The sequence below is a fragment of the Ammospiza nelsoni genome, chromosome 23 (genome assembly GCF_027579445.1).
Source record: "Ammospiza nelsoni isolate bAmmNel1 chromosome 23, bAmmNel1.pri, whole genome shotgun sequence".
Classification (NCBI taxonomy): domain Eukaryota; kingdom Metazoa; phylum Chordata; class Aves; order Passeriformes; family Passerellidae; genus Ammospiza; species Ammospiza nelsoni.
Genome location: NC_080655.1, coordinates 5,519,352 through 5,542,713, shown reverse-complemented (window position 1 = coordinate 5,542,713; position 23,362 = coordinate 5,519,352). Strand labels below are relative to the sequence as shown.

The 23,362-nt window shown below is 54.5% G+C and overlaps 2 protein-coding genes across 3 annotated transcripts; one reads left to right on the top strand and one right to left on the bottom strand.

Annotated features, from left to right (window-relative positions):
* Positions 1-1,024: 1,024 nt before the first annotated feature.
* PSMA5 (proteasome 20S subunit alpha 5) lies at positions 1,025-15,529 on the bottom strand. 2 transcript variants are annotated; one of them, XM_059487850.1, is made up of 9 exons: positions 15,505-15,529; positions 13,786-13,852; positions 9,328-9,454; positions 8,017-8,084; positions 7,354-7,461; positions 7,215-7,273; positions 6,465-6,567; positions 5,440-5,526; positions 1,025-1,302 (listed from the first exon to the last, which is right to left on the bottom strand). In XM_059487850.1, the coding sequence occupies exons 3-9, from the start codon at positions 9,374-9,376 to the stop codon at positions 1,225-1,227; spliced, it is 552 nt and encodes a 183-aa protein (XP_059343833.1). In that variant the 5' UTR covers positions 9,377-9,454; positions 13,786-13,852; positions 15,505-15,529; the 3' UTR covers positions 1,025-1,224. The 2 variants fall into 2 exon arrangements, with proteins under 2 accessions (XP_059343833.1, XP_059343832.1); XM_059487849.1 differs by lacking the exon at positions 15,505-15,529 and adding an exon at positions 14,734-14,922.
* A 158-nt stretch (positions 15,530-15,687) lies between these two features.
* Positions 15,688-22,001, top strand: SYPL2 (synaptophysin like 2). Its single transcript, XM_059487859.1, has 6 exons — positions 15,688-15,837; positions 16,393-16,464; positions 18,105-18,223; positions 19,516-19,717; positions 19,798-19,989; positions 21,600-22,001. Exons 1-6 carry the CDS (start codon positions 15,787-15,789, stop codon positions 21,726-21,728), a joined length of 765 nt encoding a protein of 254 aa, XP_059343842.1. The 5' UTR covers positions 15,688-15,786; the 3' UTR covers positions 21,729-22,001.
* Positions 22,002-23,362: the final 1,361 nt, after the last annotated feature.

The following is a 23,362-nucleotide window of genomic DNA, read 5'->3' as shown; positions in this document are numbered from 1 at the left end:
ATTTGTTCCCTTTAAACAGCGCTGGGAGAGGAGTCAGGAATTCTCCCAGGAGGGAGGGGGCTATGCTGAAACTGAGGTGATCCAAAAACTGATTTTCCAGATTTGCTTCCCCTCCTGAATCCATCTGGCAGTGGCAAAAGAGGGGAAAACCAGCAGGAGAGAGATTCTTCCTTCTGGAAAAGGCAGAGCTGGACATGGAGGGAGATTTGATGAAACACATTTCCTCATTTCCAGCATTCCTATTTCCTAGGGCAACCCCTGTCCCAGCTCTACTCAGCTCTTCCACACCAGCCAGTGCTGCTTGGTTCAGGGTGATACCCTAATTTATCCTGAAATTGTAATTTGAAATTGTAATTTATCCTGGAATTTGATTTCCAACCCTCTGCCCTGCTCAGAACCAGCTGCCAGGATTGAGGCAGAGCTGGCTTTCCCCACACCCATGACTTCATAGGAAAATACTCTTTTAATCTTAATTTATTCCCTTATCAGACCCAGCTTTGATTCCCAGACACTGTTTTGAGGACACACAGAGAGATTTTTGCTGGAGAACAAAAAACTAAGTGGGATAAGCAGGAATTTTCTGGTGTAAAACAGGGTTAACTCAAACCCCAGTGGTACCTGCAGGATTTCAGTGGTGAGGGGTTATCTCAGCCCATTATCCCTGTTTCTGCTTGGGGGGCTCTGATCTATCAGTTGTTCTGGATTTTTTTCAAACACTAACCCCAAGGCTGAGTGCAGATTTCTTTGCAGGGAAGCAGATGGAGCTCCAGGAACTCTTTTACAGATAAAAAACACTGGAGAAAGAGGGAGGAATGCACTGAACAGATTTAAAACTCTCTATTTTTTTAAAAGAAGTGTGGAATAACACCTGGATTTCCCCATGGACAGCACCACAAGAGGGAGACTCACTCCTGCAGCAGGCCTGGCAGTGCCCTTGGCACAGCTGCTGTCCCAATCCACCACCCCCAGTTTGGGCTCCAAATCCCTCCCTTCCCACCTTTCCCCCCCTTGCTGAGGAGCCCAGTGAGAGTAACAAAATGATTTATTTCATTCCCTCCTTGGGCAAAGCTCAGTTCTGTCCAGAAAAGGTAAAAAAACCTCTGGAGTTGGCAGAGCAGCAGATGCAGGTGCTGTGGGGAGGGAAATCCCAGGAGCTGGGTGAGCTGCACCAGGTCCTTTGGTCAGGGCAGGGCTTTGAGCTTTTGGGGGGTTTCTCCCTCTTTTTCAAATATCCTTGATGACCTCCTCCAGCTCCTCCTTTGTGTACATGTGGAATTTCATGCCAGGCTCCACCGTGGCAAGCTGCAAGAGAAGGAACAAGGGGTTAAATGTGGCTGAGGAGAGCAGGGAGCAGCTGTTCCTTGTGCTGATCTGCCAGGATCATTCCAGCTCCATGGTGCCCTAAAATAGCTGCCTGCTGCACAAATAGCTTTGCATTGACTCAGCCTCCTCAAGAGGAGCAGCAGCAGGGAATTTCAGTGGGAACTGCTCCCACTCCATGGGGGAAAAAACAGCAAAAACCTCCCAGGAGAAAATTCCTGCCTCTGCAAAGGAGTCTGCTCCTCCAGGAACCAAGGGGACAAATGTTTCTCTAAGGAAAACAGGGACAGCACAGAGTCAGAGTCAGGAAAAGCCATCAAAAACCTCCCAGGAGAGAATTCCTGCCTCTGCAAAGGATTCAGCTCCTCCAGGAATGAAGGGCAAAAATCCTGTCTGTGAGGAAACTGAGGTAGAGATCCCAAAGGAAAAGAGGGACAGCACAGAGTCAGAGTCAGGAAAAGCCATCAAAAAACTCCCAGGAGAGAATTCCTGCCTCTGCAAAGGATTCAGCTCCTCCAGGAATGAAGGGCAAAAATCCTGTCTGTGAGGAAACTGAGGTAGAGATCCCAAAGGAAAAGAGGGACAGCACAGAGTCAGAGTCAGGAAAAGCAATCAAAACCCCCCAGGAGAGAATTTCTGCCTCTGCAAAGGAGTCTGCTCCTCCAGGAACCAAGGGGACAAATCCTGTGTGGGAGCTGAGGGGACTCAGAAAAACTGGGAAAACTGAGGCAGGAACCTCTAAGGAAAAGAGGGACAGCACAGAGTCAGGAAAAGCCATCAAGGAGAGAATTCCTTTCTCTCCAAAGGATTCTGCTCCTCCAGGAACCAATCCTGGCCTGTCTGGGAGCTCAGGGAAACTGAGGCTGAGGTCTCTAAGGAAGAGAGGGACAGCACAGAGTCAGAGTCAGGAAAAGCCATCAAAAACCTCCCAGGAGAGAATTTCTGCCTCTGTAAAGGATTCTTCTCCCCTAAGAACCAAGGGGATAAATCCTGGCCTGCCTGGGAGCTGAGGGGGCTCAGAAAAACTGGGAAAATGAGGCAGAGAAACTGAGGCAGGGATCTCTTAAGGAAAAAGGGACAGCACAGAGTCAGGAAAAGCCATCAAGGAGAGAATTCCTGCCTCTGCAAAGGATTCTTCTCCTCCAGAAACCAAGGGGACAAATCCTGGCCTGTCTGGGAGCTGAGGGGCTCAGGGAAACTGAGGCTGAGGTCTCTAAGGAAAACAGGGACAGCACAGAGCCAGGGCAGACAGCAGAAACATTCCAGAGGCAGCACCAGGGATGAGAGATACTTGAATGAGAGAAGGAGCCTGGAAGAGAAACATGAGCAGAAATATTCACAGCTGGCTCAGGGATGGGAGCCCAAAGCAGGCACAGCTGTGCCAGTGGAAATGCCAGGGCTCCAGAGAGAGCTGGGATGGCATGGAATGAGCTGGGGTATCCCATAATGGGCTGGGATGGGGCAGGACAAGGCTGGGATGGGGACAGGACAGGGTGGTGGTGTTTGCAGAGGTCCCAGGATGAGGGAAGAGATGAAAATCTTGACTCCATGTTTCAGAAGGCTGATTTATTATTTTAGGATATATATTATATTAAAAGAAAATATATATTAAAACTATATTGAATAATAGAAGAAAGGATTTCATCAGAAAGCTTGAAAGGAATGAAAAAGAATGATAATAAAATCCTGTGACTGCTCACAGCCTCGACACAGGTGGCTGTCGTTGGTCATCAAATAAAAACAATTTCACATCCTGGGGAAACAATTCTCCAAATCACATTCCAAAGCAGCAAAACATGGAGAAGGTGAAGCTTTTTCATAAAAATTTTCATAAAATATGTCTGTGACAGGACATGGCTTGGATGAGAGTAGGGATGGGATGGGATGGGATGGGATCAGGGACAGAGCTGGGATGGGAGCAGGGATCAGGACAGGACAGGACAGGACAGGACAGGGATGGGATGGGATGGGATGGGATGGGATGGGATGGGATGGGATGGGATGGGATGGGATGGGATGGGATGGGATGGGATGGGATGGGATGGGATGGGATGGGATGGATCCATGGGATGGGATGGATCCATGGGATGGGATGGGATGGGATGCCCCAGACAAGGTGGAGACTCTTGGAGATGCCACTTTAGGCCCCTCAGCCATGGAGTAGTTTGGAAGGGACCTTAAAGCCCACCCAGTGCCACCCCAGGGACACCTCCCACTATCCCAGCCCTGTCCAGCCTGGCCTTGGACATTTCCAGGGATCCAGGGGCAGCCCCAGCTGCTGTGGGCACCAAACCACCCTGGACTGATCCTGGGCCCAACCAGAGCCAGATTTATGCACCAAAATCAGCTCTAAATACCAAAAAACCCTTCATGACCACTACAACCAGCAGAGACACCAATTCCTTTGCTTCTCCACACCTGTCCCTCACCTTCTCCCCACCTCCCTGAGAGGCTTCACAGGGAAGTCATTAATCTAAAATTGTCAAGTCCTTTCAGGCTCCTGACCTTTGCCACCAATGGATATAACTCTTGCACAGCCACACTTTCCCTCTTCTCTTTGTTCCTTGATGGAAAATGCCACAGCAGCATGGCCAGAGCCAAGGAATGGGAGAGGCACATACTTCTAGGAAGCAAAGAGCTCTTCAGGTGGCACATTTTCAGCCAGGGGGTGCCTTGAGTCAACAGAAACCTTTTAATCCTCAGCACATTCCTGCTGTCCTTCCCCCTGCACCATGCCACCCCACTGCAGGGCTGTGCCAAGCACAGTTAAGCCCTGTTAAACAGGGACATGACATCAGGATACTGTACACATTCCTCTGCCTGCACTGTACCAGGAAAAAATGTATGGCCAAGGGCTGGGAGAGCACCTGGGGAGGAGATTCCAGCCCCAAGGAATGATTTTGGGACACAGTATCCAAGTTTCCATGTGCTGTTGGCCTTCCCCTCCAAAGGAAGTTGAATCCCACCAGGAATGGTCGCCCCACAGCAAAATTTAACACAAAAAGGGGGTGAATAGCTTGGGGCTGTTTGGGAAAAGGTTTCCCAGCACTCAGAGGGAAGGAAGGGGAGGAGAGAGCAGCTCAGGAGCTGGAATGCCACACTTTGCAAAGGTCTGGTGTCTCATAACCCACCCAAAATAGAAGCAAACTCTATACACCAGCCTGGCTTCTCATCTCCCTCTTACCCCACCCAGTGCAGGGGGTTTGGAGCTTTCCCACCCAAAAAGGAGCCTGAGGAGCAGCTCTGGGGGTCTGTGGGTGCTGCCTGCCCCCAGGGCACAGGGCACAGCCATTCCTGGAGGATCCTTGCTGCTCCCACTGCCCAGGGGATTTTTGGCACTGCCCCAGGACCAATATAGCAGCCCAGGAGCTGGGTGATTTTCATTCCTTCTAATATTACAAGCAGCAAGGCAAAAAAGAATGGTTAGATGCAGGGGAAGCAGTCTGGGTGGTATGTTGGGTTCTGCTGACTGGAGAAGGTCAGAGAATCCCTTCTGCTCATCCTGGATCTGTCACTGTCATATTTCCTGAAAAATCCTCTTTGCCCAGGATTCTTCTCTGGGAAGCTGAAAAGCCTCAGAGAGAAATGAAAACAATATTATCTGATTGCTTCTGCTGTGTTTGCTGCTCTGGAATGTGGTTTGGACATGGTTTACCAACTGATTATTGTTTGATTGGTTCCATGTGAATTGTTTTTAATTAATGACCAATCACCATCAGCTGTGTCAGACTGAGGAGTCAGTCATGAGTTTTTATTATTCATTCTTGCTAAACCTTCTGTCTGAATCCTTTCTCTATTCTTTAGTATAGTTTTAGTATAGCATTCTTTAATATAATATGATATTTATAACAATAAAATTATTTATAATCATAAAATAACAAATTAGCCTTCTAAGAACATGGAGTCAGACTCATCTTATCCTGAGGAGGTGCAAATACCACATGGATCAGCCATGAAAACAGACCAGGTTCTGCACCTCTGGAAGGGGAAAAGCTTCAACTTTTCCAAAATGCCCCAGAGGATGTGATGAAAAGGGCAGGAACACCTGCAGGACCTCAGGAAGCCCTGAGCTGCTCCATTCCTTGCTCCAGGGGCAATCCTGACTCCAGCAGGACTCACCTCAATGTTGGTGGCATTTAGCTTCTCCTCCATGACCTGCTTCAGGATGACCAGGGAAGATTTGATGGCTTCCTTTAACGTCATGGACTGCAAAACAAATGGCTGATGGATGACAAGCTGCAGGCTCAGCCCCTGGCCCTCCCCTCTCCCAAATCCCCTGAGCCAGGCAGCCAAAGGAGCAGCTTAGCAAGGGATCTGCAGCATCCCTGGGAGCCTGGAGCAGGCAGGGCAGGGATATCCACAGGGACAGTGAAATCCTGCCTTTGTGAGGTTTAAAAATGGTTCATTTGGGGACATAAATCTGGTAAATTTAAAATGGTTTATCTGGGACAGGAGGGGCTGTTTCTCTTCACCAATTCCCTCCCAAAAGTCAGATTCCCTCCAGGCAGAATCCTCCATGCTGCATTTAATCTGCTAAATCCCAGGCATCCCTAGAGCCAGAGGGATGTGCAGCACAGCTGTGTTTCCCTAACTCTGCACTTGAAAAAGGGTTCACAATCCAGGATTTGGGTAATTTGAAGATTCTAGTGAACAAATTAGTCTTCCCAGCCACCATCACTAATTGTGCTTTTCATCAGGGTTTGGTTTCTTAACACCCAAAATGTGCAATTCTCTCATCATGGGGGAAAAATTTCCTATTTAATATCAAACATGAGCAGAACTTCCAGCACAAAAACTGCTCCCTTCTCTGAAGGTGCTGCTGTGAGCTCAGGATGCTTCCAGCTGTACCCACACAGAGCCTGATGCTGACAGCAGCACCCAGAGCTCAGTTTTTATTTATAGAGAACTTCCTGACATGGCCTTAATTATCTCACAGGCAGAGAGCAGCTGCTGGGAGCAGCTCTCAGTAGTAGAGATCCTCAGCACCTACTCACAGAGTGATCCTGCGCTGAGCAGCTCAGGCCCCTCCTCTCCTCTCCAGCCCAGCCCTAAATCCTCACTGGGGAGGGAATGAGGGGATCCTGGGAAGTGTTGAGGTACCCCAGACCCACAGAGGCGACCCCCACCCCAAATTCAGCCCTTACCTTGTGGTAAACCTCCTGCAGGGAGCTCTGGGCTCCCTCAGAGGCAGAGCCGATGGCTCTGGCATCGCACTGCACGAACGTCCCTGAGGGATCCATGTGGAACCTGTGGGGACAGGGGGTCACTGCCTGCACCCCATCCCTCCCCAGGGCACCCCAGGGACTCTCCCACCAACCCCCAGAGCTCCCTGAACAGCTGGAGCTGGGATTCATTCCCAAGAGCTTCTGGGCTCTTTCCTCAGAGAACCATTTCCCTTCGGATTCCTCATCTTATCCTCATTTTTTTTAAATAAATTCAGCAAGTTTTTTTCCCCTGACTGGTCTGGCTCTGCCAAGCCTTTCCCACTTCCAGTGGGGCCATTTGAAGCACTGAGTTCAGGTTACAGCTGCTCCAACACCTCCCCCAAGGAATGTCACATGGATTATGTTACCGGTGGCTCTGCCGCTCCTTTAGGGAAAGGTACAAATACACTCAAGATGAGGAGAGCTTTAACACTTCCCTCCTCCCCAGGAAACCACATTTTTAATTTAAAAAGGCAAGGGTTTGGGGCAGATATGATGATTTTCCATGCCAAACAAGCAGGTGGAGCTCTGGAAAGGGTTTAACAAACTTATCAGGGACATAATGGGATAAACCCAAGGAAAATCCCAGAAGCAAGTCCTTAAAACAGCCTGGGAATTTTGCAGTGGAGGTTTGGTCTTTTCCCTGGATTAGGTTTGGTCTTTTCCCAGGATTAAGAGAGCAGAACTCACAGCTGGGGTCCCTTCTCATCCACCCCTCCGAAGAGCAGAGCGACACCGAACGGGCGGGACTGCAGGACAAGGAGGGAATGGGTCAGACAAGGTGGGACAGGGGGGTTCCCCAGCACCCCCCAATCCCCCCCAATCCCACCATGGCTCCTGGGTCAGCATCTTCCTCCCCAAACTGCAGGGCCAGGTTGGACACAGCCTGTGTGACACTCTCCACTGTCATGGTCTCGTTGTAGGTGAACCAGTGATTCTGCAGGAAAATACAAATAAAAATTCCCATTAGCCCCATGTGCCCAAAATATCCCACCCCTGCATGGCTGAGGTGGAGAACACAAGGATAAATTCCCTGTGGAACTCAGGGCACAGCCAGTTCCCCCATGGAAGCATCAGGCAGAGTGGGATGTACAAAAATCCACAGAAAATTGGATACCAAGGCTTGGGGTGCCAAGAGGGAAATGCAAGGCTGAAGGGATTTATCCCAATATCTGCTTTGGAAGGAATGTGTTACAGCTCCCCAGAGGGTGGAAAAGTGCTGATATACAGGAGAAAACCCCAGGAAAATCCTTTGCAGCAGCACAGATCTGTACCTGGGACCTCCAAGCACCTGAGGCATCCAGGAAATTTAAGGGGATAAAAAGAAAACCAATACATCCAATATTTTACCAGAACGCTCAGCCTCTACACTCCCACCAAGCCTCCAGCTCCCCACCAGCTTCTTTGATGGAATGATCTTCCCTTTCCCAGAATTTCCAGGAGTTCCTGGGATTTGTGCTGCTAATTTAAGAAGAGAGATGCCAGATCTTACCTGAGTCTCCACTCTGGCCTTGTCAATTAAAGTCTTTGCATCAGCTATTAGGCCACTCATGGCACATCCTGCAAGGGAAAGGACAACCAGGAATCATTCCTGTCTCATTCCTGTCTCATTCCACTCATTATTTGGGATGTGTTTTCCTCCAAAATGCCCAAAACCACCAAGGGGTGCAGGGAGGAGTTGGTCCCTGAGTGGGAAGGTGGGGAAAGGATTTGTCCCCCTGTGCTGGGCACTGCTGAGGCCACACTTGGGAACAGTTCTGGGTTTCTCACAAGAAGGACAGTGAGGAGCTGGAGCATGTACAGAGAGGGGAACAGAGCTGGGGAAGGGACTGGAGCACCAAAAATGGCTGAGGGAGCTGAGAAAGGGCTCAGCCTGGACATAAGGTGGCTCAGGGAGGACCCTGTGGCTCTGCACTGCTCCTGACAAGAGAGGACAGCCAGGGAGGGTCAGGCTCTGCTCCCAGGACAAGATGGAACAGCCCCAGGCTGCACCAGGGCAGGTTCAGGTCAGATATTACATTATTTTTCCATGGAAAGCATGGTCAGACCCTGGCAAAGCTGCCCTGTGAACACTGGGGGAATCCCCATCCCTGGAAGGGTTCAAAGTGAGGATGTGGCACTTTGGGATATGGATCAGTTGGGATGGTTGGACTCCATGATCTTAGAGGGCTTTTCCAGCCTTGAGGAGTCTGTGGGATTGATCCAGATTTGCTCCAGAACAACCTGCTGGGAAGGACCCTGGCTGCCCCACAGGAATCCCAGCACAGATCCCTCTGGGGGATTGCATCACAAGCTCCTGGGAGGAGGAAATTGGACTCTTGCCCATGGAGCAGCAACACAGCAATTTTGGAGGTTGCTCCTCCCATGCCCATGGAGCAGTAACACAGGAATTTTGGAGGTTTCCTGCCCCTCAGGGTGACATATTTGGTCATGAGCCCATTGTGGGCTGCTCAGGGCATGGGTGGCATCAGTGATTCTGGAGAAACTGGCCCCAGCCAGGCCCACCATAATTCCCTGCCCTCCCAGCAGTAAATTTGGGATGAACTTTCACAGGGGAGGTTACTGAGGCAGGGGGATGGAGCTTCAGCTGCCTCTTTCTGCTTCCTGGAGCTCCTTCTGCTGCCTCAGAGCCTGCAAAACCAGTGAGCAGGAGCTGGTGTGCACTGGGAGGGATGAGCATTCCTGGCAGGGAGGGCTCATCCCAACACACAACTCCCCAAATTGCCAGGGGATGGACTCTTCTCGTAAATAATTCACAATTTAGGGGTGATCTGATGCACAGGGGTGAGTCCCTCCTCCATACCAATGTGGGAGTCGATCTCCACAATCTTCTCAATGCTGCTGGGCTCCATCAGGGGGGATGTGATCCTCTTCTCCACAGCCAGGCAAACTCCCTCTGAGGTCTGGATCCCAATGGCTGTGGAGCCAAGCTGCAAAACACCACCACAGGCTCCAGCTCACACCCATCTCACTGCTAACTCTGACTTATTTGCAGGTGAGTTGGTTTGGATTCAATTGTGTCACCCACACACAAACCCACTCCGGCTTGGCATGGTGGATTTTCAAGCTTGTGGGGAGGGTGAAATCCATGGGATTTCCAGGAGAACCCAGTGGGTCCCAGAAGGTCCTCCCTGAGCCTCCTTTTCCCCAGGCTGAGCCCCTTTCCCAGCTCCCTCAGCCCCTTCCCCAGCTGCACATCCTCCAAGCAACAGCACTTTGTGGAGCCTGCTGAGTGTAAAAGGCTCTGGGAATTCTCCTCTGCCAGAGGGAAAAGAGTTTTAAATTCTTTAAAACCTTCAAGGGTGACAGAATTTCCCACATCAGTGCAAATCCCTCTGCAGCTCTGGTTTGGGCACGTGGCTTTCCATAATCTCCTGTTCTCCCCAGAGTCCCAGGCAGCAATTCCACCCCAGGACTGCAGGACACCTCAGTGTCACCAGGGCCACAGGGACAGATCCCAGGGGCTCCTGGCAGCCCTTGTCTGGATCCTGCTGTGATCCCACCTTAATCCCATCAGGCCCTGCCTGGTTCCCACCTCAACTGCACAAACTGTCACCTTGAGCCCACAAATCCCTGCCTTGATCCCAACAGCCCCTACTTTGATCCTACCTTGGGCACACCAACAGCTGCTTGGATCCCACCTTGATCCCACCAGCCCTGCCTGGATCCCACCATAATCCTACCAATGCTCTTCTGGATTTTAGCAGCCCCTAATCTGGATCCCACCAGCCCTTACCTCCATCCTATTTAATCCCACCAGCCCCCACACTGGTCCTACTTTAACCCCACCAACTCCTAAACTCAATCCAGCCTTCATCCCACCAACAATTACCTTCATCCCACCTTGATCCCAACAGCCTTGTCTTGATCCCACCATGATCCTACCAATGCTTTTTGGATTTTACCAGCCCCTAATCTGCATCCCACCAGCCCTTACCTCAATCCTATTTAATCCCACCAATCCCTACACTGGTTCTACCTTAATCCCACCAACTCCTAAAGTCAATCCAGTCCTGATCCCACCAACAATTACCTTCATCCCACCTTGATCCTACCAATCCAGCCCCTAAATCTGGATCCCACCAGCCCTTACCTCAATCATATTTAATCCCACCAACCCCCACATTGGTCCTACCTTAACCCTACCAGCCCTGCCTTGATCCCACCATGATCCTACGACTGCTTTTCTGGATCTTACCAGCCCCTAATCTGGATCCTATTTAATCCCACCAACCTCCACTCTGGTCCTACCTTAACCCCACCTTGATCCCACTAACAATTACCTTCATCCCACCTTGATCCCAACAGCCCTGTCTTGATCCCACCATGTTCCTACCCATGCTTTTTGGATTCCACCAGCCCCTAATCTGGATTTTACCAGCCCTTACCTCAATCCTATTTAATCCCACCAAAACCCACACTGGTCCTACCTTAGCCCCAAACCCCACCAACTCCTAAACTTGATCCAGCCTTGATGCCACCAACAACTACCTTCATCCCACCTTGATCACACCAGCCCTGCCTTGATCCCACCATGATACTACCAATGCTTTTTGGGTTTTACCAACCCCTAATTTTGATTTTACCAGCCCCTAATATGCATCCCACCAGCCCTTACCTCAATCCTATTTAATCCCACCAACCCCCACATTGGTCCCACCTTGATCCCACCAACTCCTGAACTCGACCCAGCCTTGATTCCATCAACAATTATCTTCATCCCATCATGATCCAACCAATGCTTTTCTGGATCCCACAGCCCCTAATCTGGATTTTACCAGGCCTTACCTCAATCCTGTTCCACCAAATCAATCCACCAAATCCAACATTGGTCCTACCTTAACTCCACCTTCATTGCACCAACAATTACCTTCACCCTACCTTGATCCCACCAATGCTTTTTGGATCTTACCAGCCCCTAATCTGGATTTTTCCAACCTCTAATCTGCATCCCACCAGCCCTTACCTCAATCCTATTTAATCCCACCAACCCCCACATTGGTCCCACCTTGCTCCCACCAAACTCCTGAACTCGACCCAGCCTTGATCTCACCAACAACTACCTCCACCCCACCATGATCCCACCAACGCTCTTCTGGATTTTACAGCCCCTAATCTGCATCCCACCAGCCCTTACCTCAATCCTGTTCAATCCCACCAAGCCCCACACTGGTCCTCCCTTAATCCCACCAGCCCTGCCTGGATCCCAGCACTCCCAGCCCTCCCACCCCAGGGAATTTCCTGGCACAACTGTCCCAGCTGCAGTGTGCAATGCTCCTTCCCAACACCCACTTCAAGGCATGGGTTTAATTTTAACCCCAAAATTCCCTGGAAAGCTGCACCTACAGCCACAGGCACGGCAGGAGATGTGTTTTAATTAATCAAGCCAGCATGGCCACCAACATCCCCCTGGGAGCTTTAATTCCCGAGTCCTTGATACTTGTATTACTTTTTCTGTTACATTATTTCTTTATTCCTCTTTTTAGTGCCCCAAGGAGCCAAAGCAACACAGGGAAGGCGAAGTCAGGACCCTTCTCCCCAGTTCAACCACCTCAGAGCTTCTTCCCTTCCTCTTCTTGCCCTGTTCAAACACCCCAGAGCTTTTTCCCCTCACTACTTGACCTGTTTTTTCCAAATTTAAACTTATTGCAAAACACCCACATTCTATCAATGTAACAGACAGGAATATTTATCAATTAAGGACATTTATCAATTAAGGATGTTTAATCCCCAAAGGCCATTTGGCCCTGCAAAGGTGGGTTTGTTCATAACAACCTTCAGTTTACACAACCTTCAGTTTACATTTAAATCCACCCAAGAAGTGGTTTAGGTTGGATTTGGGGATAAACAGCTTTGGATTGCATTTTTTGGGGGACAAATCACTTGGTAGGACAGAGAGGGAACATTCCACTGAGTTTTGGGGAAAATCAAAATCAAAATCAGGTTTTGGTCCTTCCTGACCCATAAAAGAGCAGAGCTGTGGGATGTTTGCCTGGAGGAAACAGACACAGCCTGATTAGGCCTTGTGGGTTCTTTGTTTCTTTTTTTTTAAATTTTTATTGGGGTAGGGATTGGAGGTACTTGAGATGATAGTTTGTGTTCAAATTTAGGTATTCATTGTTTCTTATCAATGTTACAGTCTCACAGCTGTGAGTTTTGTAGTTTTTCATTAGTAAGGTACAAAATGGTTAACTATCTCTTGTCATAAGGTCTTTTAAGGTTAAACTATCCAAATGAGAAATTTTATTCAAATTAATTTGTCTTTTAACTTAATAATTGATTTCTTGAAGCTTGCAGTGTGGACTTTTCTGTTTAATTATAAAATACCACTCAAATCTATGAAGATGAAGGTAAAGAAGAACAATTTGTTTCCACCCTAAAACTTCTATTTTCCTTCATATTTATTACTATATTTTAAAACCCCAATTTTAAGTTTTCTATTCTGTGATATTACACACTTGTAATTAACTACACCCTCATAATTCCAGTGCTATTAATCAATTTTGGAATCCTTCTTTACAGCCTCAGGTCAAATGCAGTGTTCTTTTGTGGATCTGTGCCTTTCAGCACAGAAAACTTAAAATTCTCAGCATCCAGGGTTCCAACAAGTCCTGAGCAATCCCTGCCTGGGGTTGGAAGGAGATTTGGAAAGGAAATTTTGAAGGAAATCTTTGAAGGAAACTTGGAAATTTTTGAAGGAAACCTCGGAAATCCTGAGGGGGAAACTGGGGAAGATCCTTGAGGGGGAAACTGGGGAAAATCCTTGAGGGGGAAACTGGGGAAGATCCTGAGGGGGAAACTGGGGAAGATCCTTGAGGGGGAAACTGGGGAAGATCCTTGAGGGGGAAACTCGGGAAAATCCTTGAGGGGGAAACTCGGGAAAATCCTTGAGGGGGAAACTCGGGAAAATCCTGAGGGGGAAACTGGGGAAGATCCTTGAGGGGGAAACTGGGGAAGATCCTTGAGGGGGAAACTCGGGAAAATCCTTGAGGGGGAAACTCGGGAAAATCCTTGAGGGGGAAACTCGGGAAAATCCTTGAGGGGGAAACTCGGGAAAATCCTTGAGGGGGAAACTCGGGAAGATCCTTGAGGGGGAAACTCGGGAAGATCCTGAGGGGGAAACTCGGGAAGATCCTGAGGGGGAAACTCGGGAAGATCCTGAGGGGGAAACTCGGGAACATCCTGAGGGGGAAACTCGGAAATCTTTGAGGGAAACCCGGAAATTCTGAGGGAAACTCTGAAGGAAACATTTTTAAAGTACCTTTATGGCCTCGATGGCATATTCCACCTGGAAGAGCCTCCCCTCTGGAGAGAAGGTGTTCACACCCCTGCAAGAAGAACACACAGTGAGAAGGTCAGGAAACCAAAATCTTGCTCAATGGTGAGGCCACCTGGGCACAGGAGGGGCAGGGGACACAGGGACATGTCCACAGCCCCAGGGTTGTCATGGACTGCAGGAGAGCCAGCAGGTCAAGGCAGGGGTGAGAAGCAGGTGGGGTATCCTGGAACACTTTGGAATGAAAAGGGTGAACCAGGAGCCAGACAGGTCCTGTTTGAGCATGGGATCCTGGAATCCTTGAGAGTGGAAAAGTCCTCGGAGAGTGGAAAAGCCCCTTGAGATCATGGAGTGCAGCCTCTCCCGCAGCCCTGCCAAGGCCACCGCTCACCCCTGTCCCTAAGTGCCACCTCCACGTGGTTCTTGAGCCCTTCCAGGGATGAGGACTCCATCTCTCCTCAGGGCAGTCTGTGTGAGGGCTGGACAGCCCTTTCCATGAAAATATTCCCAATATTCAAATTAAACACCCCTGGCCCAGCCTGAGGCCGTTCCTCTCATCCTGTCCCTGTTCCCTGGAGCACAGCCCGACGCCCCCGGCTGTCCCATCCTGTCAGGAGCTGTTCAGAGCCACAAGGTCCCCCCTGAGCCTCCTTTTCCCCAGGCTGAGCCCCTTCCCGCTCCCTCAGCCGCTCCCGGTGCTCCGCTCCGTTCCCAGCGCTCCCGCTCCCCCGGGCACGCTCCCATCCCCGGGTACCACATCCCCGCACACCACGAGCTCCCCTCGCCCTCAGTCTGTCCCATCCCGGCATCCCCGGTCCCGCGGCAGGGCTCGGCAGCTCCCGGTGCGATCCCAGCGCGGGAGCCGCCGGTGGGGGCGGCCCGGACCGCTCGGGCCCAGGCCCGTGACTCAGCCGCGGCCGGGCGGGCACTCACCGGTCGTACTCGGAGCGCGTGAGGAACATGGCGGCGGCAGGGCCGGGCGGTGCCGGCGGATCCCGGGGACTCCGGAGGGGCCGGGGGTGGCTCGGGGGGTCCGGGGGCACCGGGAGCGCCGCGGCCTCACCGGGGGCTGCAATGCCGCTTCCGGCCCGAGCGGCACTTCCGCCCGCGCCGCCCGCTCATTGGACAGCGGCGCTGCGGTCCGACCAATGGGAGGGCGGGGAGGGCGGGATCAGTGCAGAGGGGAGGGGCGGGACCGGGATTGGAATGGTGGGCGGGGCTACAGCCGATGGGCGTGGCCTGAGCCTCTGGGGCGTGGTCATATCTCTAGGGCGCCGATGGGGGCGTGGTCTGAGGAGAGGGGGCGAGGCCAGAGCGGGAGCCGGGCGAGCTCTGAGGGGCGTGGTCGTAGAGGGGGCGTGGTTATAGTGCCAGGGGCGGGGCCAGAGCGGCAGGGGGCGGGGCCTGCGGCGGGCACGGTGCGCTGCCGGGAGGAGTTCCCGGGAATGGGGAACCGGGAAAGGGGAACCGGGATTGGGGGGTCGGGAAGGGGGGACCGGGACTAAGGGGTCGGGGAGGCGGCACCAGGAATGGGATACTGAGAAGGGGACACCGGCAAGAAGCTTCGGGAGGCGGTGTGGGGAAGGGGCTCCGGGACGGACGGCAATACGGGGAGGAGGTACCGGGAGGGGCTGTACGCCCCTGCTCCCCGGGCCATACCGGCACCCCAATGCCCGGTACACGGTGCCACGCCGCCAGCCTTACCGGCCCCGGTAGCGTTCCCCAGCGGAATTCCCGTCCCGTTCCAGCGCTCCTCATTCCCGGTCCGATGCACGGCCGGGCCCCCCCCGGGGGGCGCTGCGCTGCCCGGCGGGCCCGGGGGCGGCCCGGGGCGGGGGGCAGGCCCGGGGGGCCCGGCCCAGGGGCGCTGCCGGGGGCGGGGCGGTGCTGCCCGCCCCGGGGGCGCTGCGCTGCCCGGTGGCGGCTCCCCCAGCGGAGCCGTCCCAGCGGGCGGCGGAGGCAGCACCGACCGCCCCCGGCCCGGCCATGTCGGAGCCCGGCGCCCCCGCGGCCGGTGATAAACCGCCCCGGCTCCAGGTAGGGCTCCGGTGCGTCCCCCCCTCCCGGTGACCGCGGCAGGCTCCCGGTGCAGCCCCTCGGTGTCCCGGCACTGTTTCTCGGGGCAGCTCCCGGTGTCCCCGTGCTGTCCCGGAGGAGTCCGTGGTGTTCCAGTGCCGATCCCCGGAGCAGCGCACATTGCCCCGTTGTAGCCGCCGGTGCGAGCCCCGGTGCCGCGGTGCACCCTCCGCTGCTCTGGTGCCGCGGCCGATGCCGTTTCCCGGTCCCCCAGGGCAGCCCCTGCCCGGGGCAGTCCCGTTGCCTCCCCCCCGTTTCCCCGGGGCAGCTCCCCGGTTCCCCGGTGTGGCCCCTCCTGTTCGCCGGGGCAATCCCCCCGGTTTCCCGGAGTAAACCCTTCTCCACCGAGACAACCCCCAGCCCGGAGCAGGGCCCTTTCCAGCCCCCTGACTCCCGTTACAGCCCCGTGCCCGGGGGAATCCCGTTGTGGCAATCCGGGGTGGCGCCCCAATCCCCCGGAGCTGTCCCGGTGCTGTCCCGGTGCCGTCCCGGTGCTCCCGCCGCTCTCTCCTGCAGGACCGTGTCCTTCGTGGGCTGCGCTGGGGTCGCCTCCAGGAGCCGCTGGGTTTCATCAAGGTGCTGGAATGGGTGAGTGACCCCCGTGTGTCCCCCCAGACCCCCCGTCACAGCCCGTGCTCCAGCACTGCTCCCCACAGCCCGCAGTCCCCCCACATTTGGGGGGCTCCATTCCTTCCTGAAGGAATCCCAGAGCCCGCAGAGTTTCCTGCACCCCATCAGCAGCGGGGGGGAGGCCTCGTTTTGGGGGCTCCGGGGGAAGGGGGGAGCAGGGCCACACGGGTTCGGGCCACCAGCCCCTCGCGGTGACCTTGAGCAGGTGGCTGTGCCCGGCCATGCCAAAGGGGACGGTGACATCGGGGTGCCGGGTCCCTGCCACTGCCAGGGGCTCAGGGGGCACTGGGGGGGTGGGGGGGTGTGTGGGGAGGGGACTGGGGGTCAGTGAGCCCCAGCAAGGGGGACCCTGGGGACAGGGGGGCAGCCAAGCGCCCGCGGCTCTGTCCTGTGCTGGCCGTGCCATGAATGGCTCCTGGCAGATTGGGTTTCAGGGTGGCATTTCTGCAGCTCGGCCTCGCCAGGGCCGGGGGGCTCCCGGGGGAAACTGAGGTACAGGGGGGGACTCAGCTCTCTTTGGGCATCTCCCACAGGGAGAAGGCAGCTTGAGGGGCTTTCCCCCAATCCTTTGGTTTGCATAATCCCACCCACGGGGGCTCTGGGCTCCCCCTGCCATTGAGGCCACCATATGGGATCAGACCTCATGTGCAAAGACAGCCCAAAAACAAAAACGAGCAGAAAATCCCTGGAGGATCCACTGAAACCCCTGCTTACACCCTCAGTGCCACACGCGGGCTGCCCATCCCTGCTGGGGATTATTCATCAGTATTTCTGAATCAATTCCATTTAAAACTCCCAATCTTGTCCCTAATATCCCAGTTAGATCCTTTCTTATTCTGCTCCTGAGGTGTACCTGTCTTTGTAACAACATTGTCCAGCCCTCAAAGGATGTTCTTAGGAAGGAGGAGCAGGCTGGTTGGATTTTTGAGATGTTAATTTGCATTAGCAACTCAACACGTTTGAGAGACCATTCTGGATTGAACTGCAGTTGCTGTTCACTCACATTCCTCACTATGTTGGAGCCTATTTCATACACTTCAGGTTCAAGTTTGGGTTGAGTCTGAACTATTTGAGTCCCAGTGTGGGTTGTATAAGGTCCTGCTGTTGTAAAAAGTGCAGTGTTTATTTTAAATTTCAATGATCCTCCATTTCACCTGGGAGGGTTGGGAGCTCAGCCAGGGGGAGCTGTGGGAAAACCCTTTGGGAATGGTGTTTCCCAGCACCCTCACCCAAGGGATGAAAGCAGTGTCACTCCAACAGCAAGAGAGGGCAATGCTGGCTCCTGGGGAGGGGACAGATCCGGGGGTGCCACCATGGGGATGCTCCCAGCTGGCTGGAAACCCACTCTGGCACTCAGTACCCTGCCCAAAATTAAAGGGGGATGGGGGTGGGGTTGGCCTTGGTATCCCCACCCCCCCAAACATGACCCCACCCTCAAATCCCAGCGCCATTGGAATCCCAGTGCTGGAGGGAAGCCCTGAGGCCAGCCCCTGGGGGTGGCAGCTTGCCCATTACTGAGTGCCAGGGGATGCAGCCTGCCCCCCGAGGATGAAAGGGGCCCCAGAGCTCACCCCCTGACCCTTCACCCTCTCCCGTAGCTCTTTGCCATCTTCGCCTTCGGCTCCTGTGGCTCCTTCAGCGGTGAGACCGGAGCCACAGTGAAATGTGAAGGTGGAGGGATGACAGCCATCAGCATCCAGTTCGGGTACCCCTTCAGGTGAGGGGTGCTGAGCCCCCCAGGCTGCCCCACACAGGCTGGGGGTGCTGGGCTGGGTTGGATTCCCTTCCTGCTGGCAGGACCTCCATGGGACCGCAGCCATGGTGTCTGCAGAGCTGTGTTCAGCTGGAAACCACCCACACCCTGACCCCATGGGACATCCCCTGGCATCCCTGTCACTTCCTGACACCACCCAGGGGGATTCTTGTAAATCACAAAAGACCGGATGGGGAAGGAGGGAAATTCTCAGTACTCAGGGAAGTCCACGGGAATCCTGATTTATCTGAGAAGGCAATGATGGAGTTGGGCCAGATGAGAGTCACAGTTCCAACCCCTTTCCTCTGCTGCCAGCCCTATGCCAGGGCACTAGATCATGGAAAAGAATCCAGGTTATGGCAGTGGATCTGTGCCCTCCATTCCCAGGGGACCACCCCATGCTGGTTATTCTATCTATCACCATCAAACCTTCCATTCCCAGGGGACCACCCCAGCACTTACTTCATCCATCTCTCCCATGCCAGGGGACCACCCCAGCCTGGTTATTCTGTCCATCCTTGTCACCACCTCCATTCCCCTAACCCTAACCCTAACCCCAGCCCTTACTCCATCCATCCCTACATTCCCAGGGGACCATGCCAGCCTAGTTATTGTAGCCATCCTTGTCACCATCTCCATTCCCAAGGGACCACCCCATCCTGATTATTCTGGACATCCCTATCACTATCTCCAGTCCCAGGGGACCACCTCAGCCTGGTTATTGTAGCCATCACCATCAAACCTTTCATTCCCAGGGGGTCACTGCAGCACTTACTCCATCCATCCATCCCCCCCATCCCAGGGGACCACCCCAGCCTGGTTATTCTGAACATCTCTGTCACCATCTCCATTCCCAGGGGACCACCCCATCACTTCCATCCATCCATCCATCCATCCATCCATCCATCCATCCATCCATCCATCCATCCATCCCTCCCTCTCTCCATTCGCGGGGGACCACCCCAGCCTGGTTATTGTAGCCATCACCATCAAACCTTCCATTCCCAGGGGACCACCCCAGCACTTACTCCATCCATCCATCCATCCATCCATCCATCCATCCCAGTGGACCACCCCATCCTGGTTATTCTATCCATCTCTGTCATCATCACCATTCCCAGGGGACCACCCCATCCTGGTTATTCTATCCATCCCCATCACCATCTCCATTCCCATGGGACCACCCCAGCATGGTCACACCACCCACCCCCACCCTCCTCTCCATTCCCAGCCCCCTGACCTCCTCCGTCCCCCAGGTTATACCAGATTCCCTTTGGGATGCCCAACTGTGAGGATGAATCAGAAGCCCGCACCCTGTACCTCGTGGGCGATTTCTCCGCTCCCGCCGAGTTTTTCGTGACCCTGGGGGTCTTCTCCTTCCTCTACTCCATGGCTGCTCTGGTGCTCTACCTCCGCTTCCATTCCCTGTACACGGAGAACACAAAGCTCCCGTTCACAGTAAGGCAGGCTCACCCCGGGGCACGCGAGCCCAGCGCCGTGCCAGGGTGCCGGCTGATGCCAGGCTCTCGTCCTGGCAGGATTTCTGTGTCACCGTCTGCTTTGCCTTCTTCTGGCTGGTGGCAGCGGCGGCGTGGGGCAAGGGGCTGAGCGACGTGAAGGCGGCCACGCGCCCCTCGGCCCTCATCGCTGCCATGGCCGTGTGCCAGGCCGACGGTGTGCTCTGCAACGCTGGCACCACGCCCGCCATGGGGCTGGCCAACATCTCGGTGGTGAGGGCACGGGGGCACGCACAGGGGCATAGACACGGGCACACGTGGGCACACACAGAGACAAACACAGGGGCACGCACACGGGCACACACATAGGCATACACATGGGCACACAGGGGCACAGAGGGGCACATACAGGCACACACAGGCACACACACATGGGCACACACAGGAGCACACACATGGGCACACACACGGGCACACACACGGGCACACACACGTGGGCACATAGAGAGACAAGCACATAGGCACACACATGGGCACATACAGAGACAAGCACATAGGCAGACACATGGGCACACACACGGGCACACACAGGCACACACACATGGACACACACGGGCACACACACAGAGGCATATACACGGGCATATACAGGGGCACACATACACATGGGCACACACACACACAGGAAGGCACAGGGACACACACATGGGTACGCAGGTGTACATACACGTTTGGCCACACCTGTGCCAGATTCCTGAGCTCAGCCAGGAGAGGGCAGCATGGAAATGTGGGTGAAAACATTCCACAGCCACCTGCCTTGGTACCACGGGATGGGGGATCCACACTGTATCCCCCCCACTGGGATCCTGGCACTGGGAATGGGCACCCTGCACTAGGAATGGGCACCTTGTACTGGGATCCTGGCACTGGGAATGGGGCACTCTGCACTGGGAATGGGCACCGTGCACTGGGATCCTGGCACTGGGAATGGGGCACTCTGCACTGGGAATGGGCACCGTGCACTGGGATCCTGGCAGTGGGATTGGGGCACCTTGTACTGGGATCCTGGCACTGGAAATGGGCACACAGCCATCAGGGAGTGCCAGGATGGGTGTGGGGTCGTGATGCATTCCCTGGCAGTGTTCGGGATGTGTGGGGTGTGCGATGTGCATGTGGGCATGGGGCATATGAGGTGCTTGAGGTATAAGGGCTCGTGGGGTCAAGTGGGGTGCATGGGGTGCATCTGGCATTGGGGTTACACGGTGCACATGGGGTGCATGAAGCATATGGGGCATATAGGGCCCATGGGGTGCACAGGTTGCATGGCACATGTGGAGCACATGGGGTGCACAAGGTGCCTGGGGTGCATGGGTGGGGAGTATGGGGTGTGTGGGGCACAGGGCGTGGGTTACACATGGGGCATGTGGGATGTCTGGAGTGCAGTGGGGTGCGTGGGATGTACGGGAATTATGGCAGGTATGGGGTGTGTGGGGCACACACCATGCATGCAGTGTATGGAATTTATGGGAAGTATAGGGTGTGTGGGGTGTATGGAATGTATGGGAAGTTTGGGGTGCATGGGGTGTATAGGGCACACACTATATACAGGCTGCAGGCAGTGTATGGAATGTATGGGAAGTTTGGGGTGTATGGGGTGCAGAGGGCACACACGATGCACAGGGTACACAGGGTGTATGGAATGTATGGAAAGTTTGGGGTTCATGGGGTGCACAGGGCACACACGATGCACAGGGTTCATGGGGTGCTCGGAGCTCATGGGGCGCACAGGGTGTGTGTGGGGTGCTATGCTCCCCCAAGGCCGCCCTGTGGGACCCTCTCCCTTTTTCTCTGCCCTCTCCCCTCTCCCCTTTCCTCTCCTGCAGCTCTTCGGGTTCCTCAACTTCCTGCTGTGGGCCGGGAACTGCTGGTTCGTGCTGCGGGAGACGCCGTGGCTGCGGCCGCCCGTGCCCCGCGACAGCGCGGCCGAGCAGGGCGCCATCGACAAGCAGTGACCGGGGGGACCCAGCCCGGGGGGACCCTGCCCAGGGGGACCCTGCCCGGGGGGACCCTGCCCGGCCCCCGGGACCTCGCGCCGGCCGCCAGCCCGGGGACCGGGTGTCGCTGTCCCCGGGCTTGGAGCTGCAGGGGGACACGGAGTCCGGGGGTCCCGCTCGCTGTCGGGGGCTCCGTGTGTCACCCCGGGGGTCCCGCTCGCTGTCGGGGGCTCCGCTCCCCGGGGTCCGTGTCTGTGTGGGGCGCATAAAGTCCTGGCTACCAGCTGTGCACTGGGGCTCCTGTGTCTGCCTCGGTGCGGAGCTGAGCACACCCCCGGCTGGGGCACCACCCCCGGTCCGTGCAGGGATAAACCCGTCCCATCTCTGGTATGGGGTGAGCTGTGGGTCCCAGACCAATACTGGGCTGATAGAGGGTCCCAGACAGGTCACAGAGGACCCCAGACCAGTAAAAGGATAATTAGGAAATCCAGTCTGGTATTGGGATAATATTGGGAGCACCAGTCCAGTATAGGGACAATCAGGAACCCCAGTCCAGTGTTGGGATAATATTGGGAGCACCAGTCCTGTATAGGAATAATCAGGAACCCTAGTCCAGTAAAAGGATAATCAGAAACCCCAGTCCAGTATTGGGATAATATTGTGAGCACCAGTCCAATATTGGGATAAAAGTGGGAGCACCACTTCAGTATAGGGATAATCAGGAACCCCAGTCCAGTATAGGGACAATCAGGAGCCCCAGTCTGGTATTGGGATAACACTGGGAGCACCACTCTAGTATAGGGACAATCAGGGACCCCAGCCCAGTATTGGGATAACATCGGGAGCACCAGTCCTGTATAGGGATCATCTGGACCCCCAGCCTGGTATGGGAATAATGGCAAGGAGTCCCAGGTCCAGATAGGGATAATAGGGAACCCCAGACCAGTGGAAGGATAATGGGGGATCCCAGGCTGGTACAGGCATAACAGGGGTCCCCACCCCCACACAGGAATAACCTGGAATCTCAGCCTTGTATCACAATACTCTGGGCTCAGAGGCCAGTATAGAAATAACCATACCAGACCCCAGCCCCTTATAGGAATATCTGGGGTTCTGGGTTCTGGGTGTGGTGTGGGGATAACAGGGAACCCCAACCTCTTATAGGGAGACTGAGTTCCCCAGCCTGTTACAGGGGCACCAGGTACCCCCATCCCCATACAGGGATAACAGGAGACCCCAGCCCCTTATAGGAGTAACTGGGGTTCTGGGTCTGATATGGGGACAACAGGGAACTCCAACCTGTTATAGGGATACTGAGTGCCCCTAACCTGTTAGAGGGATACCAGCTACCCCCAGCACGTTATAGAGATACCAGGAAACCCCATCCCCGTACAGGGGTGACAGGAAACTCCAGCCCCTTAAGGGAGTAAATGGGATTCTGGGTCTGGTATGGGGATAACAGGGAACCCCAATTGAGTATAGGGATGCTGAGTGCCCCTAATCTGTTACAGGGATGCTGAGTGCCCATAACCTGTTACAGGGATACAGGGTACACCCATCCCCATACATCCCCCACCCCCATCCCCATACAGGGATAACAGGAGACCCCAGCCCCTTATAGGAATAACTGGAGTTTTGGGTCTGGTATGTTG